The sequence below is a fragment of the Conger conger genome, chromosome 10, assembly GCF_963514075.1.
Source record: "Conger conger chromosome 10, fConCon1.1, whole genome shotgun sequence".
NCBI classification, from domain to species: Eukaryota; Metazoa; Chordata; class Actinopteri; order Anguilliformes; family Congridae; genus Conger; species Conger conger.
Window position 1 is genome coordinate 44,721,629 of NC_083769.1, and position 15,287 is coordinate 44,736,915.

At 46.4% G+C, this 15,287-nt stretch overlaps 1 protein-coding gene across 2 annotated transcripts in view; it reads right to left on the minus strand.

The window, feature by feature from the left end:
- The window catches only part of acot7 (acyl-CoA thioesterase 7), a 96,716-nt gene that overhangs the window by 19,762 nt on the left and 61,667 nt on the right, over nucleotides 1–15,287 (minus strand). For both annotated transcript variants that reach the window (XM_061258063.1, XM_061258064.1), the window contains exons 8-9: nucleotides 13,493–13,609; nucleotides 1,392–1,576 (exon numbers count right to left, since the gene is read on the minus strand). In XM_061258063.1, the coding sequence (XP_061114047.1) occupies nucleotides 1,392–1,576; nucleotides 13,493–13,609 (302 nt within the window). The remainder of the gene's footprint in view (nucleotides 1–1,391; nucleotides 1,577–13,492; nucleotides 13,610–15,287) is intronic.

Below are 15,287 nucleotides of genomic sequence, written 5' to 3' on the forward strand. Positions count from 1 at the left end.
GCTCCCCTCCTGCCTGCGGGGTGATTCCCTCCGCCCAGGATGGATCCTGCCTTTACGTTCCACTGACACCTTTAAATGAGCGCTTCAGAAGAGACATCTCATTCATTATCCGACTGCTTGACCCATTGATGATTTTTCGAGCGTGAATTCAATGGTTGTTTAAAAGCCATGACTTTGTTAAATTCGATCTTAACTGAATCCTCCTTATTCCCTATTCAGAATTGGGGGTAAAAAAACAAACCAGCATTTATGATAGCATATTGAGAAATAATTAATATCTGCATTCCTCAATTTATCTTTATCTCCTCAGTTGAAGAAAAAAGGTTGACAGAATTGTGCTAGACTATCAACAGACAGGGTGTGCCCAATGAAATTGTCAAATCTGACCAGCTTCAGACAATAGCCAATCAGCTTACAGTATGTTATGGGATTCTTAAGCAACCAGCCATGATCGCCCAGATCACTGCACTGTTCAGGGGATCTTCCAGAGCTGCTGTACAGTAGCCAGTGCCCACTTATCAGAAGCACAAATTCCTGAAACAGATGGACAGCTCCTGCCATCCTTAAAGCTCATCCACACCAGGGACTATAGCGATAACCATAACGATAACAATCTGCGCATCCACACTGATGAATGATAACTTTCTGAAAAGAGTCTCTCAGTTACATGTATGTCATCCGCCATTTTGCATGCGACACCCTGTGCGTTAGGTTGGATTTTGATTTGCTGTCAGTGCTTCATCGTTCATGCAGCTGGCAAAAAAAATTACTCAGAAAATTATTCCAATATTGCTCAGTATGTGTCATTATAGTTACGGTGAGGACCCGGCCGTCCACTAGAACGATTTTTAAAACGACAAATTTATAGTTATCGTGACGGTTATCGTTCTTGCAGTGGATAAACCTTTACACTCCAGTTGGAGGCGGGAGGTTTCAGGCTGCATTAAAGATCACAAGCGTTGGTGAAGAGCCGCAGTACAGTGTGTGCTCAGGGATGGGACATGCCCTGCAGTGGGTATCGGCCTTGGACACACACACAGACCCTTGGTGAATTTCCATCAAAGTAGAACATTTCGGTTTTCACCCGCAGATGAGACGGCAAACGTTCAGTGTAACGGATATGGAGTCACACGGCTTAGGAATCTCTGTCTGTTCGGATATTTCCAAATTCAAAACGGTGTATAAGACTGCGGGTCACCTTCGGAGGGGTATATAATGCTGCATGAGGAAGGCTTACCTTCAGAGGGGGTATATAATGTGGTATGGGGACTGGTTTACCTTCAGAGGGGGGTATATAATGCTATATGAGGCAGGTTTATGTTCAGTGGGGGGTATATAATGCAGAATGAGACTGGTTTACCTTCAGGGGCAGTATATAATGCGGTATTTACCTTCAGCGGGGGTACGGGGAGAGGCTTGTTCTCTTTGTCCAGGGAGATGTAGGTGAAGAAGGCGGTGACGGCCCTGAACTTCCCCTTGTCGGCCTCCACCAGAGGGTCTGCGTCCACGATCACCTCGATCTCCATGGACTTGTTGCTGGTGAAGGTCATTCGGCCAGACACAGAGACCACGCAGCCTGCAGACACACAGACAAGCGCCCCGGTCCGTCACTGTGTGTTCACTGGCGGGGATTCGGTGTCGTATATAAGAAGGCTTTGTAAGGATATATCCACATCTGTTTATGTCGAACATCTCTGACTCTCACACACACACACACACACACACACACACTCTCTCTCTTCTTCTACCACTACACCCTCCCCTATGGAAAGAGCATTGTTGGAGCAGGTCATCTAAACTGGAGCTTCGACTTGGGGCTAGTTTTCCTCAAAACCGACAGAGGCGTAGCATGAAATGAACCGTCAGCCCAGCAATGTGGAGAACTATGATCTGGTTAGGGTACCAGAGGAGAACTGCAGAGAATTATGGTCTTGTTTAGCTATCACAAAGTAGAAATGTCACTGGGAGGGAACAGCTTGAATCAAAGTAAGCAGAGGGATCACAGAAAACCAAAAAAACTCTACCCCAGGGCTTGAAACATGAAACCTTAATTTTATACGACTGAGTGCTGATATCATTGCAGAGTGGTGTTCAGGATGTAGCAGTCGAGTCCCTGATGAGAGCATTATGTCGGAAAAGGTTCGCTTTCAGAAGCGCTGGCACACATTCCCATTACCACTGAATATTATTAGTAAATAATATTTCAACGGCATTTCAGCGGAGTTGTTTTGCAGCGCATTAACCCGAGGTTTGGGGTTTAAAGAGGACTGCAACAAAGAAGATTCTCTAAACAGACATAAAAGGCTTGTAGATTTACATCACTTAGTCCATTGGAAACTACACACATTTGTCCTTTGGATATATCGCTAGGTCTGTAGATTCTGAAAGTTTGTTTGGATTTAACGGCGCTGAATTTCAGATGTGGGATTACACATTGATATTCCAGCATCGGTGCGCTGCACAGGCCCAATTAGCATAAACCGAAACAAATCGGATTGAATAACCGAATCTCGACTAAGGCCACTTTCAAAGCATTTGATCACGTATTCATATGCAAGAGTCTGGTTTATGTTGAGAGCTCTGTATATGTACGATAACAAAAGCCATTGCCCACTTTTTAGATTATTCAGAGACGCCCAATTATATGTAAATCTTGGACTTATATTTTAAGCTCCGGGCCTGTGATGTCTGAAACAAACAATCACATGTGCAAAACAAAGTTGAACAAGGTTTAATTCCTTTCTCCATTATTTAAATAACCTTACAAAAGGAACATATATTAACACTTATACGGTGCTTAAGGCAGTAAACCTGAAACACAAAACATGTGCAGTAATTAAAGTTTCCCACCAACTTCAACCCTGTTGCTTTTTCATTGCAATGACTGCAGATCTCGGCTGTATAAATTAGTAATGATTCTTGCGTCAATGTTTGGAGAGACAGCCAGTCAAAGGGAAAAGAAACAGTGATGTTCTGAGCAGTCAGTATCCCTGTGATGTACACAAACAGCAACTAATCTTAAAAAAGAAGTAACTCAAGTAAAACTGCTCAAAGATTCTGTCTATGTACCTACAGCACAGATTCTACTTTCATAGCCCAGGGCTGGTGAGGCTTAATGGTAAAATAGGTAATTTTTTACTTCTAATGGTCAAGAGAGGAATTGCAGCAATAAACATGTTCAAACAACAACACTGTTTATCCCACCCCTTCTCTGTGAAACGCCATTGGCTGTGGCAATTAGAACCAATTTTCAACCAGTGAGCTTTAATTATTGTACAGCTATACGATGTTTTGGTACAGAGTGCTGGCCCGTCAACTGTATATTTTGAAACCCGAATTTAAGCACTATAAACACAGGCAGAGGGTGAGTCAACATGTCAGTGAGCCTTTGTCAATGATAGGAAGGGATTTACCATGGTCTTGTAGCAATGTTTTAACACAGAAATCTCACCTATTGTACCTTTAAGGGGTTAACCGTGGGATGAAAGCGTGGCAGCTCTTCAGTGCGAGGATAATGCATTCGGGTGCCATTTTGTGTGCGCGGTGAACGCGGGAGAGGGTGCGGCGCACCGCGGAGATCAGAGGGGCCCGTGCAGCTGGGAGACGGGCGGGAAAGCGGTCCTGTCTCCACGCGGCCACTTCAAACGCCTTCAGCTCGGCCCGCTTTGATCTGCGATCTGACTTTGGGCTCGACTGCGATTCGGGCCCTTCCGTTTCATCCGCCGCGCGGTCGAATGAGGGGAACGGCCGCCAGTTTCGCTCCGCGGCTTGTGTTTACGGACGCACACCGGCGCCCGCGGTACATCTAATGTATGCGTCGTTACTTTTACACATTTTACAGGGCGTGCGGGTTTGGGTTTCAGGGAGCTGGAGATGGGTGTCCGGTATTTTTCACACGTTAGAGAGTCATGAGACGGAGAGGATGGTGCTGCGGGGCCAATCGCATTAGTCAGTTCTCTGTTGTAAAATTCGCAGAACTGAAGCTTACCGTGTATTAATTATTTTTATTTTGTTGTATCAGTGATACTTTCTTCTGGGTGTCAGCTGGGTAAAACTGACAGCATGGGATGTGTTCTGGATTATGATATCTTTATTTTATTTTTTATTTTAACATATTTTAGAAGACAACTGTTCAAATGGAAATGATGATTTTGTGTGTTTGCTCATATAGCTGTAGCTTGACTGGCCATTTCTGGGCCATCCTCCTGCTACAGGTTAACAATGTCTCTCCTGTCTCAACCAAACACTGATCCAGGAGCAGTCACTGCCATCTGATCGACACCAGCGCTACTCAACCTCACGCCCTGCGGGCCGCAGTGTCTGTTCGCCTCAACTGCGCACTTCACCACCTGAATTCACTCATTTTGTAAACCAAGCAGGTAAAATAATCAGTGAAATCAGGCGGTGTAGCGCACGGTAAGAGCGAACATACCTGTAGATGCTGTCGCGCGCGGGACGTGTAGTGGAGTAGCGCTGATCTACACCGACCACCTTAAACAGCACGCACGGTTTTGGGTTGACAGCACAGCAGAAATCAGTCTCTGGTCCAGTAGCACAGCGCAGGTTTTAAACCCAAAGCATCATCTGAGGAAGGCCACGCGCGCGCAGGGTAATTAGCTTCATGCGTGTTCTCTGTGAACGGGACGGCTGCGGACAGCTCTGGTCCTCAGGAGATCCACCTGCCTTTCTGCGTTTCGTGTCGGGGTCTGGTTTCCACGGCAACGGAGGCATAAGTTGGACAATCTTTAAGAGAGAAAAAAAAAAAAAGATGGAATATTCTACCTGTCCATTACTTGGCTCTCTCTCTCTCTCTTTCTCTCGAGGCGCGGAAATAAAACTATTTACTGGCTAGCTCCATCTCCAAGCTCTCTCTCTCTCTCTCTCTCTCTCGTTATTGCAGCCAAGAGGAGGATGCACCAGGGCAGAGTCAGGAGCAGTAAGACTGAAGAATCTCCTTGCCTCTCGGCAGATTTGTATAAACAGAATACTGCTTGTATGACCACGCATTGCCGTTTTTTTGTACTGAAAGGTCATTTTCACAGTACTGCCTGAATCTAATTGTATTCTTGCCATTTTGTCTGGACCACAACAGCTTGATCTCAGTGATTGCTTGGGTCTTTTCAGTGACTCTGCGTGATACCGTGTCTGCTGTCGGTCGGATTAGTAACGCTGATTTCCCATGTGCCATTTTGCTCCAAAAACGAAGTCTGTTTCGACGCATTAGTGCTACAACATGTTGCTTCGTCACCTGAACAGTTTTTGTGGGACACTGAGATCCGTAATAGCATAAATGAATTATTACATGAACCAATAATACATGCACTGTAGGTTCTTTCACGTCTATTGGAGGGAAAAATTGAACGCTTGACATGACTTCGTAAGACATTTTGAAATGGCCTCAGGGCTTCTTCTGTCATGGGTGCAGCTCAGGCTGGAGGTTGTGTGCGTTCTGTAAATAAAGTCTGAAATGTGATTCACAGAAATGGTGGACTAGAGGGGTAAGCTGATTTCATATGGGCTGATCCAATGCCCCGGGAGGATTTCATGATCGTGGTCAAACACTCACTGAGCACAACACAACTGTGCCTGCACTTCTCCTTTTCTCTCCATATTCTCTCTCTCTCTCGCTCTCTCTCACTCTTCTCTCTCTCTCTCTCGCTCTCTCTCACTCTCTCTCACTCTCTCTCTGTCTCTGTCTCTCTCTCTCTGTATCTGTCTCTCTCTCTCTCTCTCTCTCACTCTCTTTCTGTGTCTCTGTCTCTGTCTCTGTCTCTCTGTCTGTCTCTCACACACACACACACACACGCAAATGCACACACACATGAATGCATGCAGATCTGCCTTGCACACAGTCTCTCTCTCTCTCTCTCTCTCTCTCTCTCTCACTCTCTTTCTGTGTCTCTGTCTCTGTCTCTGTCTCTGTCTCTCTCTCTGTCTCTCTCTCTCTCTCACACACACACACGCAAATGCACACACACACATGAATGCATGCAGATCTGCCTTGCACACAGTCTCTCTCTCTCTCTGTCTCTCTCTCTCACACACACACACACACACACACACACACTGCCTTGCCTACGCCTCTCTCCGTGCTGTAGTGGTGCTGACGCGGGTCTCCCTGGCTCCGTGTTTGTGTTCATGTGCGTTTGGTTATTGCGTGTAGGTATTCGGCCTCCCTGTCGAGAGGGGCAGGGCCGGGATACGAGCGTATCGCCGGATTGCTGAGGCGCGCCACGCTTCTCTGGAGCTCACAGCCGGATGGCTCCTGATTACGGCACCTTGTGCCAGCCTGGCCATGTCATCGCTGAGGCAGCCAATCAGAGCTCGCGCGCGCGTCCCCAAACCAGAAATCACCTATTCAAACTTCACCTAAAAGATACACGCCATACCACGCTGCCATTTTACCGGTGGCACTGCGAGACGTTGTATCTAAAACGCAAAGCGTTTCTCCCTGTAAGGGTATTGTATTTCACATTGAGTGAAATATCAGATTTCCGATTTCATAACTCAAATAAAATAAAAAAAAATTCCCAATCATTTTCAAAGCTACAATGTGTAAGATGTTACACCTAAATTGCACCTTGAGCTGTTCCAATTATTTAAATGAGGAGTAATAACTGGACATTAATTTGAATGTCTCTGGAATAAATCAAAAAGATATTTGAACATGATCCAATAGAATAGAGATGTCTTTGATGACTAAGCCTGTGGAACTCATAAAGACTGATTCAGGAAGGCTTGACAGGACTAGTAAAAACTACCCTCAGGGTCGTTATTCCAATAACGTTTTACTGAAGCTAATATTGACTATTCAAGCAAAATTCAGTCTGGGAAAATGAGACGGTAGGGAAGAGAATTATAAAATGTAATGAAATATTGGTGCTGTCAATGCGATGTAAATGGCTTAATTTTCCCCGAACAACTGCATGCACAAATGCCATTGCATGTAGAGCATCAGACTCAAAATGAGTTTGTGAAATAAAATGTAAATGTAGCTATGCTCTCTGCATTATATATCACTTTCCCTGATTTTTGTACGTTCACAAATAACATTTGTGAGAACGCAGTTCATTTCAGGAAGACAGTTTTTTTTCAGATGGTGTCTAGACAGTGGAAAGATAGGAGAAAGCGTAAAATAATTGTTTACCTCTAAGGACAATATGACTATAGCTTGGAATTGTTTGTTTCAAAGAATACACAACACAGTTGCCCAGCCGACTGGGCTCAAAGGTCCCCAAATCTCTGATTAATGCAGCACATTTACATACGCTTATGCAAACAGCAGAGGCTCTCATGCAGAGGTTCCTGCTGTAAAAGTATAGTCTAAATATTTCAAGGACCTCTGGCCCTCTGCAAAAAGAATAACCGACTAACAGGCTTTCAGAAAGAGGAGCTGACTGTGCGTTTGAGAAAGAAGCTCCTGTCCTCGCGCATAAATAAAACCTCCTGTTTCTTCTCTCCTCTTCTCAAGGTCAGTATTCTGTCAGTTCCCGCTCCGCTAAGAACCTTCCCCCTTTAGGAGAGGTATACAACCACTGTAATCATTGGTATTCCTTGAGCTTGCCTCGTTAAAGGTACAGGTTCCCTGAAGTCCGTTGAAATTAAGCGCGGCGCTATTTGCGAGAGTCCTCTCTCCTGCCTGGCGGCTTGTTGTTTTACACGACGCCGGGAACTGAAACTGCCTCCTGCGGGTTACAAGCCCAACGAGGTTCCACCGATTCCATATAGGTTGTATGACATCCAATTATGATCACTTACTTTTAAGACAACACCCCCCCCCCCGGGGTACCCTAACGCCATTCCTCCAGCCCGTAGGCCCATCCACTCAATAAGGAGGGCAGACGTCCTCACAGCCAGTCAGAACCAGGTCTGACAACAGCTCAGATCGCGGCCCTGTGAAACTCAAATCAACGTCCCATTGCTGCAGCGCTGGACCACCCTGGGCAGTCAGCCGTCCTGTTGAAATGAAGTGAAGGATTTCAGAGAAAAAGGCATCGATTTTCATCATTCCCTCGGCCAAAACCACCCCTGTGAGTGTGAGGAGAGCTGTACCTCACATTACCCCTCTGCTCACACCCTGCTCCCTCTGGAACCTCTGAACACACACACACACACACCAAATAAAAATACAGAGAAGACGAAAATATGAGCGAATTATTCATTACTTTTATAAAATATAATGTCGGTGCTACGTTCTGCTTCGTTTGTTTGCACTGGGCTGGGCTGTGTGTGGGAAATGGATGTTTCTGAATTGGTGGAAACAACAGTGTGTGTGTGTGTGTGTGTGTGTGTGTGTGTGTGTATGAAAGTAAAAAACCAATAAAAACAGAGATATATATAAAATGTATGAGAAATACAGGATGAAACTGTTGCCCTGAGAGAGACGGGAATGATAAAAAGCAGCCTCCAGACCCACTCACGTCACCCCTGTCCTCGCCTCTCTGCGATGGCCGCCCCATTACAGCTCTCGTCAGGTCCAAAACACTGGTGCCAGCCTACAGGGCAGCCACTGGAACGGCTCCAGCCCACCACCAATCAGCCTTCAACCCGCAAGCTCCGGAGAGATCTCTCCGTTCGTTCCGCTTCGCCGGGGGAACGGGCTGTCCCGTCCCCCGCCTGGCTGCTTTTCGCGGTCACGATGTCTGTTCCTGCTCCCCCCCCCCCCCCTCCCCTACAGTGATCAGGACAGCAGAAACACGGGCTAATCTCCTGACACAGACCCAAGGCCCACCTCTGCATCTTGGCTCCCTTTCCCAGCCCTCCAGCACTGCCGGCGTGTAAAATTCAGATTATTGATGGGTAGTTTCACCACGGTTTTATGTTCTTTATGGACTTTTGAAGGTGCGCTCTTGAATGTGAAATGAGTCTTCGGCGCAATGACCTGTGAACGAACTGCCTGCCGAGCATGCGACCCAACTGACCAACAAAATGGCGGACGCGTCTGCCGGTGCACTCCGCTGATTTATTGCCCAGGTACTTCGGCTGGACACAAAATGGGCTTCTAGTCAGCTTCTAATTTGTTTGCCCGGTGAACTTGTAGCACGTCTCTCAGTGAGTGAACTGTCCTGGTGCTTCAAGGTGACCAAGAGCACCTCGCCCGGGATGAAATGGATTTATTGTCCGTTTCCCCATTCGTGGCTAATGTAGGCTGTCACTTTCTGAAGGATTAACTGAGGCCCCTAAAACCTCATCTAAATACTGCACTTGCTCTGTAGATGCGACTTGCTTCTCAGTGTTTCATGTGAATGCCATAGGGAAGTTCACCTCATCCAACCCATGTTTCCTCATCTCCCCTGGCCTTCGCTGTACAGCGATACTGGTTTCATGTGGCTGTCTCTCAGGGCAATGCTGTGAGAGAGTGTTAACCTGCAATCTCCTGCTCGAAAACCCACAGCTTCAGGCAGATCCTCCCCGTTTCACCATGAGAGGACTGTTTTAATCAGATGCAAACGTCTGACATTGTTGCTGTCTCGTGTCCTTGTAGACGACATTGGCCCAGACGGTAAGAGCAGTCGTCTGGCAGTCAGAGAATGGGTTCCATTCCCACCCTGGGTGTGTCAAGGTGTCCCTGAGCAAGACGCCTAACCCCCCAATTGCTCCTGATGAGCTGGTTGGTGCCTTGTGTAACAGGTGAGAAATTGCCTGAGTCCGAGGTGGGATTTTGAACTCCGGCCTCTCACTTGTCCAAATTATTTGTTGAACGAACGCGTTACCAGTCAGCTAAAGACAAACTCGCCTCTAGCCAAGGGCAACAACGTTCTTTTGAATTTGAGGGTTACGTCATCGGGGAGTGTTGTCGCGGTAACCTGCTACCAGCCTTCGCTTTCACTGCACCATCCGTGCTTACTAGCGAACTAGCCGAGCCAACCACACTACACTTGCATGGCTGCCGATTGCAATTGCCATTGGTGTGTGAGTGTGCGTATGAATGGGTGAATGAGAAGCATCAATTGTACAGCGCTTTGGATAAAGGTGCCAGCCGTTTACCATTTACCATTTGTAGCTTTTGCGCGCATTGATACGTTGGGCTTTGACTCTAATGGCACTAGAGCCAGGAAGTAACACACAGTGTAGGTGCTCATGTGAATCGCATCACTGGATTAACCTAACCCTGTTCCAACCGTGACCAGCTTGAAATGACCAGCTACCAGCTGTTTCAAAACATAGCTCGAGCTGGTCAAACCATGTTGCATATGGACTGCACTGGTCTGAACTGGTCAACCAGCGCCTAGCTGTTTATAAAACCTAACTTGAGCAGTTTTTTTCAGGAGGGAAGTCTAATCAACTATTATTGTAAACAGGTTAGCAGAAAAGTAGAGTGCCTTAATAAGCCCATACGTATATCCTCACCGTACTCCATAGCCCAAAAAGCAAGAGGAACATTGGAATACAATGACATCATTGCTGGGTAAAGACTTGATCCTCTATCATTTTTTTTAATTTTTTTTTACTACTTTTGGATTTTTGCCGTTGTTTGCCTAATAAGCAATTAGCCTGTGGAATGTTCTCATTAGTCTGCGCTAAATATGTTGAGCACTTATCTGAGGGGAACGCACAGACAAAAACAGCAGTGCCATTTTTCTTTCCCCAGCAGAATCAATATTTTGTTTGTTTTCAGCCCGTGTGCTACCACGGAGAGCTGATGAGGGATGATGTGCAGGTTTTTTCAAGCAGAGCGTTGTGAGCAGAGGCTTCCAGACGTGTGCAACAGGGAGAAGAGAGAATTAATGGACTAAAGCCATAAATAATTCATTTCCCTCCATCTACTTTTAATAAGAAACAATAGCCAACTTTCGAAAATAATAATGGTAAATGAGGTGAAAAGGGCATGTTTTACAAATGTGAGAAGCTGAGGGAAAAATGCACAGCAGAGGCTTTGTGTAATAAGTCCCTTAATCTTCTATGCTGTACTACGTCCTTCGTTGGTGTATCAGGAACGTAATTGGTCTACGACTGCTGAACTAAAGCCATGTCTTTTTCCTCGAGAATCTGCTGGCTTTAATGAAGCATTTCCAGTCCAGCTTACCTTCATCTCACAGTGGAGCCCATTGATCATGCCGTACTGTTATTAACAAAAAGCTTGTCTTGTGTCTGCTATGGATTATAATAGCACTTATATATCGTTATTGTTGTACTCGGGGTGTCCTAGCTGCCAACTGTAGTATGCTAGTTGGTAAGTATTCTTCACGGGTTCAAATTCTATGTGGTCACGCTAGGACTCGGAACCGTACTTTCCTCTAGGGTCCTCATCGCACTTGTCCCTGTGTGCGATTTGCACTTTATTGTACGTTGCTGTGGATAAGAGTGTCTGCTAAATGCCTGTAATGTAATGCTTGTAGAGAGGGTAAATATATAATGTATTCTCAAGTCATTACGATGTAGGCACTTTGAAATGTAATATATGCTACAGTGTTTACCAGACAGAGAAATAGAGGATAAAATAAGAGAATACAGCAATGTAACATCTGGAGGACATGGCGGCCTACGGATCCCCAAGTCATGACTAGTGCTCTTCTGTCCCTGTTTAGGAAGGAAGTCATTAAAAACGGCCTTCTCTGTTACCAGAACCGTACTCTAAGAGCAAGAGCAAAGCACGGTTAGCATGGAAAATGTCCCAAGGTTATTTATTTTATCCCCCCCACCCCAACTCTGCGCTGCACTAATGACCATTATTTCCTCATAAAAAGAGAAGGCAGGATGAAGTCAGACCATAAACGGCACATACCGGAATGAAGTCAGACCATAAATGGCACATACCGGAATGAAGTCAGACCATAAATGGCACATACCGGAATGAAGTCAGACCATAAACGGCACATACCGGAATGAAGTCAGACCATAAACGGCACAAACCGGAACGCTAATTCCCCTTCCCACAGTTTTGGCATTTGTTTCATATTTCTTTAAGCAGTTTTTTTAAGCATGTCCTGTATTTTTTGCTATTGTTTATTTTCTATTTAACTGCCTTGGATATTTCCTGGTGAAATTAATGCAGGAAGGGAATTGGTTTGCGAGGGGAGAGTGGGTGGAGGGCTCTGAGATGCTTTGGAATGATTATATGAACAGCTGGAAGGAATCTTAGCTGGAGCGTGATTTGCCTGCTTGTGGATCTTGTGTGAGTGTATGTGTGTGTGTGAGTGTGAGTGTGCGTGCGTGAGTATGTGATTGTGTGAGTGTGTGAGTGGTGTCAATCACACTGTCTGAGGAGAGAAAGAGCTGATTGTGTGGCTGGATAAGGAGGCAGTGACTGGCAGAGAGGAATGGGCCTGGCTTCAGACTGACAGGGAAAGGCAGGCACGTGACTGGTGGGGAAGTCCTGACTCAGAGGTCAGTCCGCAGTCCCGCGAGGGGTCCCCGAGGGTGGAGTCTCCATCCCCCGAACCTTTGCGCTGACAGACGCAGCTTTTAATTAGCACTGGGGCCAGGGGGGGGCCTCTTCCTCCCTGCCAGCTCAGAGGTGCCCTCAGATATGCCTGCTCCACTGGTCCTCCCCTTCAACAGGCCACACATGGCAAAAGGCACAGGCCAGGACCAGACATAGCCACTGGTCTACTTCAGTAAATATAGCACACCTTTGGTCATTACTAATTAGTCTTTGAGGGAAGGCAGCACCGTCTGACAGCCTGAGACCTGGCACTTATTCCAATCGCTTTTTTTTACCTGCTTGCATCCTTTCCTTGCCCCTAGCTCTGCCCATCGGGGGACGCAAGGACAGGAACCAAGGGAAAGGATGCAAGGATGGAGGAGTCGAGGAAACGTGAATCAAGCAAATGGAATGTCCTTTTTCAGTCAAGTGTCAGTTTGAAGGCACCTAAATTACAGATGTGGCAGACAGGGAGAGGTGGAGGCATAGATTGATCTTATGTTCCCAAAAGAAATATGTCTGCAAAGGATGGACTTGTGTTTCCTTGCTCAAGCATCCTTCGGAGCATTTAAAGGGTTGGAACGTCCTTAAAGATGGCGGATCTTGGCTGTTTGTTTTCTGGGTCAAGCATGGACCGACGAGAGCAGGACGGAAAAAAAAATAAGCGATTGGAATGCGCTCCTGTTTCAGAGGGTCCCCAGATAAGCCAGAGGGCACAGATAATTTCACCATCATGGCTTCACAAGAGCTGGGGACTTTGGAAACGAGTCTTCCTGAAATGGTAGACAATTATTCATTTTTGTATTCCTGAGACTAACGCTGATGTGCCTTTACTTCTATGAGCCGCTCGGGACACAGTCATCTGCCCAGTGTTGGTAATGTAACACGAATGCAATAAGCAGTAGCTTGAACAGTGCCAAAGGGCCAAAGGGCGTCTAACCGCAGTGTAGAAAGAGATGAGTGCTACATTGGAGCGGTCGGTCGGCCTCGGCACGCCCACACTACACTGCCCTGGGCCGTGGTTCGGCCTGCAGCGAAGCCCGAAGTGAGCTGATGGAAGCGGTTTTCCACAGTGTTTACCCGCCGCTCCAGGCTACATGCTGCGGTGGGCGTCGCGGGGGGCCGTACCTATCTTGATCTTGCGGTGGAAGTTGATGGCGTCCACCGAGGCCGTGACGATGTTGGTCTTGCAGTGGCGCGCGGCCACGATTCCCGCCACCTCGTCCATCAGCTTCATCGTGACACCTGGAGCAAGGCAAACGCACAGGTTACACTCTGACACCAACAGTCCAGGTTACACTCTGACACCAACAGTCCAGGTTAAACCCTGACACCAGCAGTCCAGGTTAAACTGTCACACCAACAGTCCAGGTTAAACTCTCACACCAACAGTCCAGGTTAAACTCTCACACCAACAGTCCAGGTTAAACTCTGACACCAGCAGTCCAGGTTAAAATCTGACACCAGCAGTCCGGCAGATGAACAGTCCAGTGTGGCAGCCCTGTTAACCCCTGTGTAGTCTTTCTATACTCCGCTTGCCCTAAGGGTCAAAATGACCCGCCTTCACTAAACCCCAAATATAAAATAAAGCAGCTATTTTGCATGAAAAACAACTTGTCACTCATCACAAACTTTATCATCAAATTTCAAGTTGAAAAAGTATAATTTACGGGGTTTTCTCTGCTGTTAAACATAGTGGCGGGTCATTTTTGACCCTTAAGACAACACAACACATTAATTATCCACAAACGGGCACCCCACAGAAAATACAGCAATGTAAAAAAATGAAACTCGAGCTCCCAGATACCTGGATAATACCCCTCACATGCTGAGGAAGCAAAGCATGAACATGAGGGAATGTGCTTTATTACCATCCGCCATTAGCATTCTGGTGACTAAGGTGCTTGACTGGGACATTGGTGAAAGGTTGATGGTTCAAGCCCCGGTGTAGCCACAGCAAGATCTGTGCTGCTGTTGGGCCCTTGAACAAGGTCCTTTATCCCACATTGCTGCAGGGGGGATTGGCCCCTGCTTAGTCTAATCAACTAAGTTGCTTTGGATAGACGAGTCAGCTAAACAACTGCAATGTACGTCCATCCAGGGGCCATGCTCAAACACCACACCAGTACCAGAACTTCTCTCCTTTTCCCTGACCAATAGTGTTCAACCCATTCTGCTCTCTCTCTTTCACCACCTCCCTCCTTCCTCCTGGGACCCGCAATAAGATCCAGTGGAGCCACAATAAGATCCAGTGGAGCCACAATAAGATCCGCACAGCCGTTGGGCCCAAGTCGCCTTGGATAAGAGCGTCAGCCAAAATGACATGTAATGAACAACACAGTACAACTCGGTCTCTTAAAATGTAATTTACTTCTTCTTCCTCATAATAGAAAATAAAAAAAAACATTCTTAATGTCTACAATGGTAATCTATATCCGTTTACATCCGCAGGGGGAGAGAGGATAGGGTTCAGGTTTTTTTAAGTGGGAGTAATTCTGCTTATGAACACAAAACAACCAAATGACTCAATTATAGTATCTTTGTCCTAAGGCTTGTGTTTCATCTAGAGAGGACCTGCATATCAGAGTGAGTCTTTATGAGAAAGTTGCCGTGTCTATGTGTGAGTGCGGGGTTAAGGACACTGGTTAAAACAATGCCCCACAATACAATGTTAGGTTGTGGAAAATGATTTATGCCTGATTATTTAACCCATCAGAATGGCTAGAATGCACGGCCTGCAAGCATCACTTTTAATTTAAGCTCCCGATATGGGTACACACTCGCACACACCCACGCACTCTCTCTCTCTCACACACACACACACACACACACACACACACACACACACACACACACTCTCTCTGTCTCTCTCTCTCTCTCTCTCTCTCTCACACACACACACACACACACACACACAATGTTA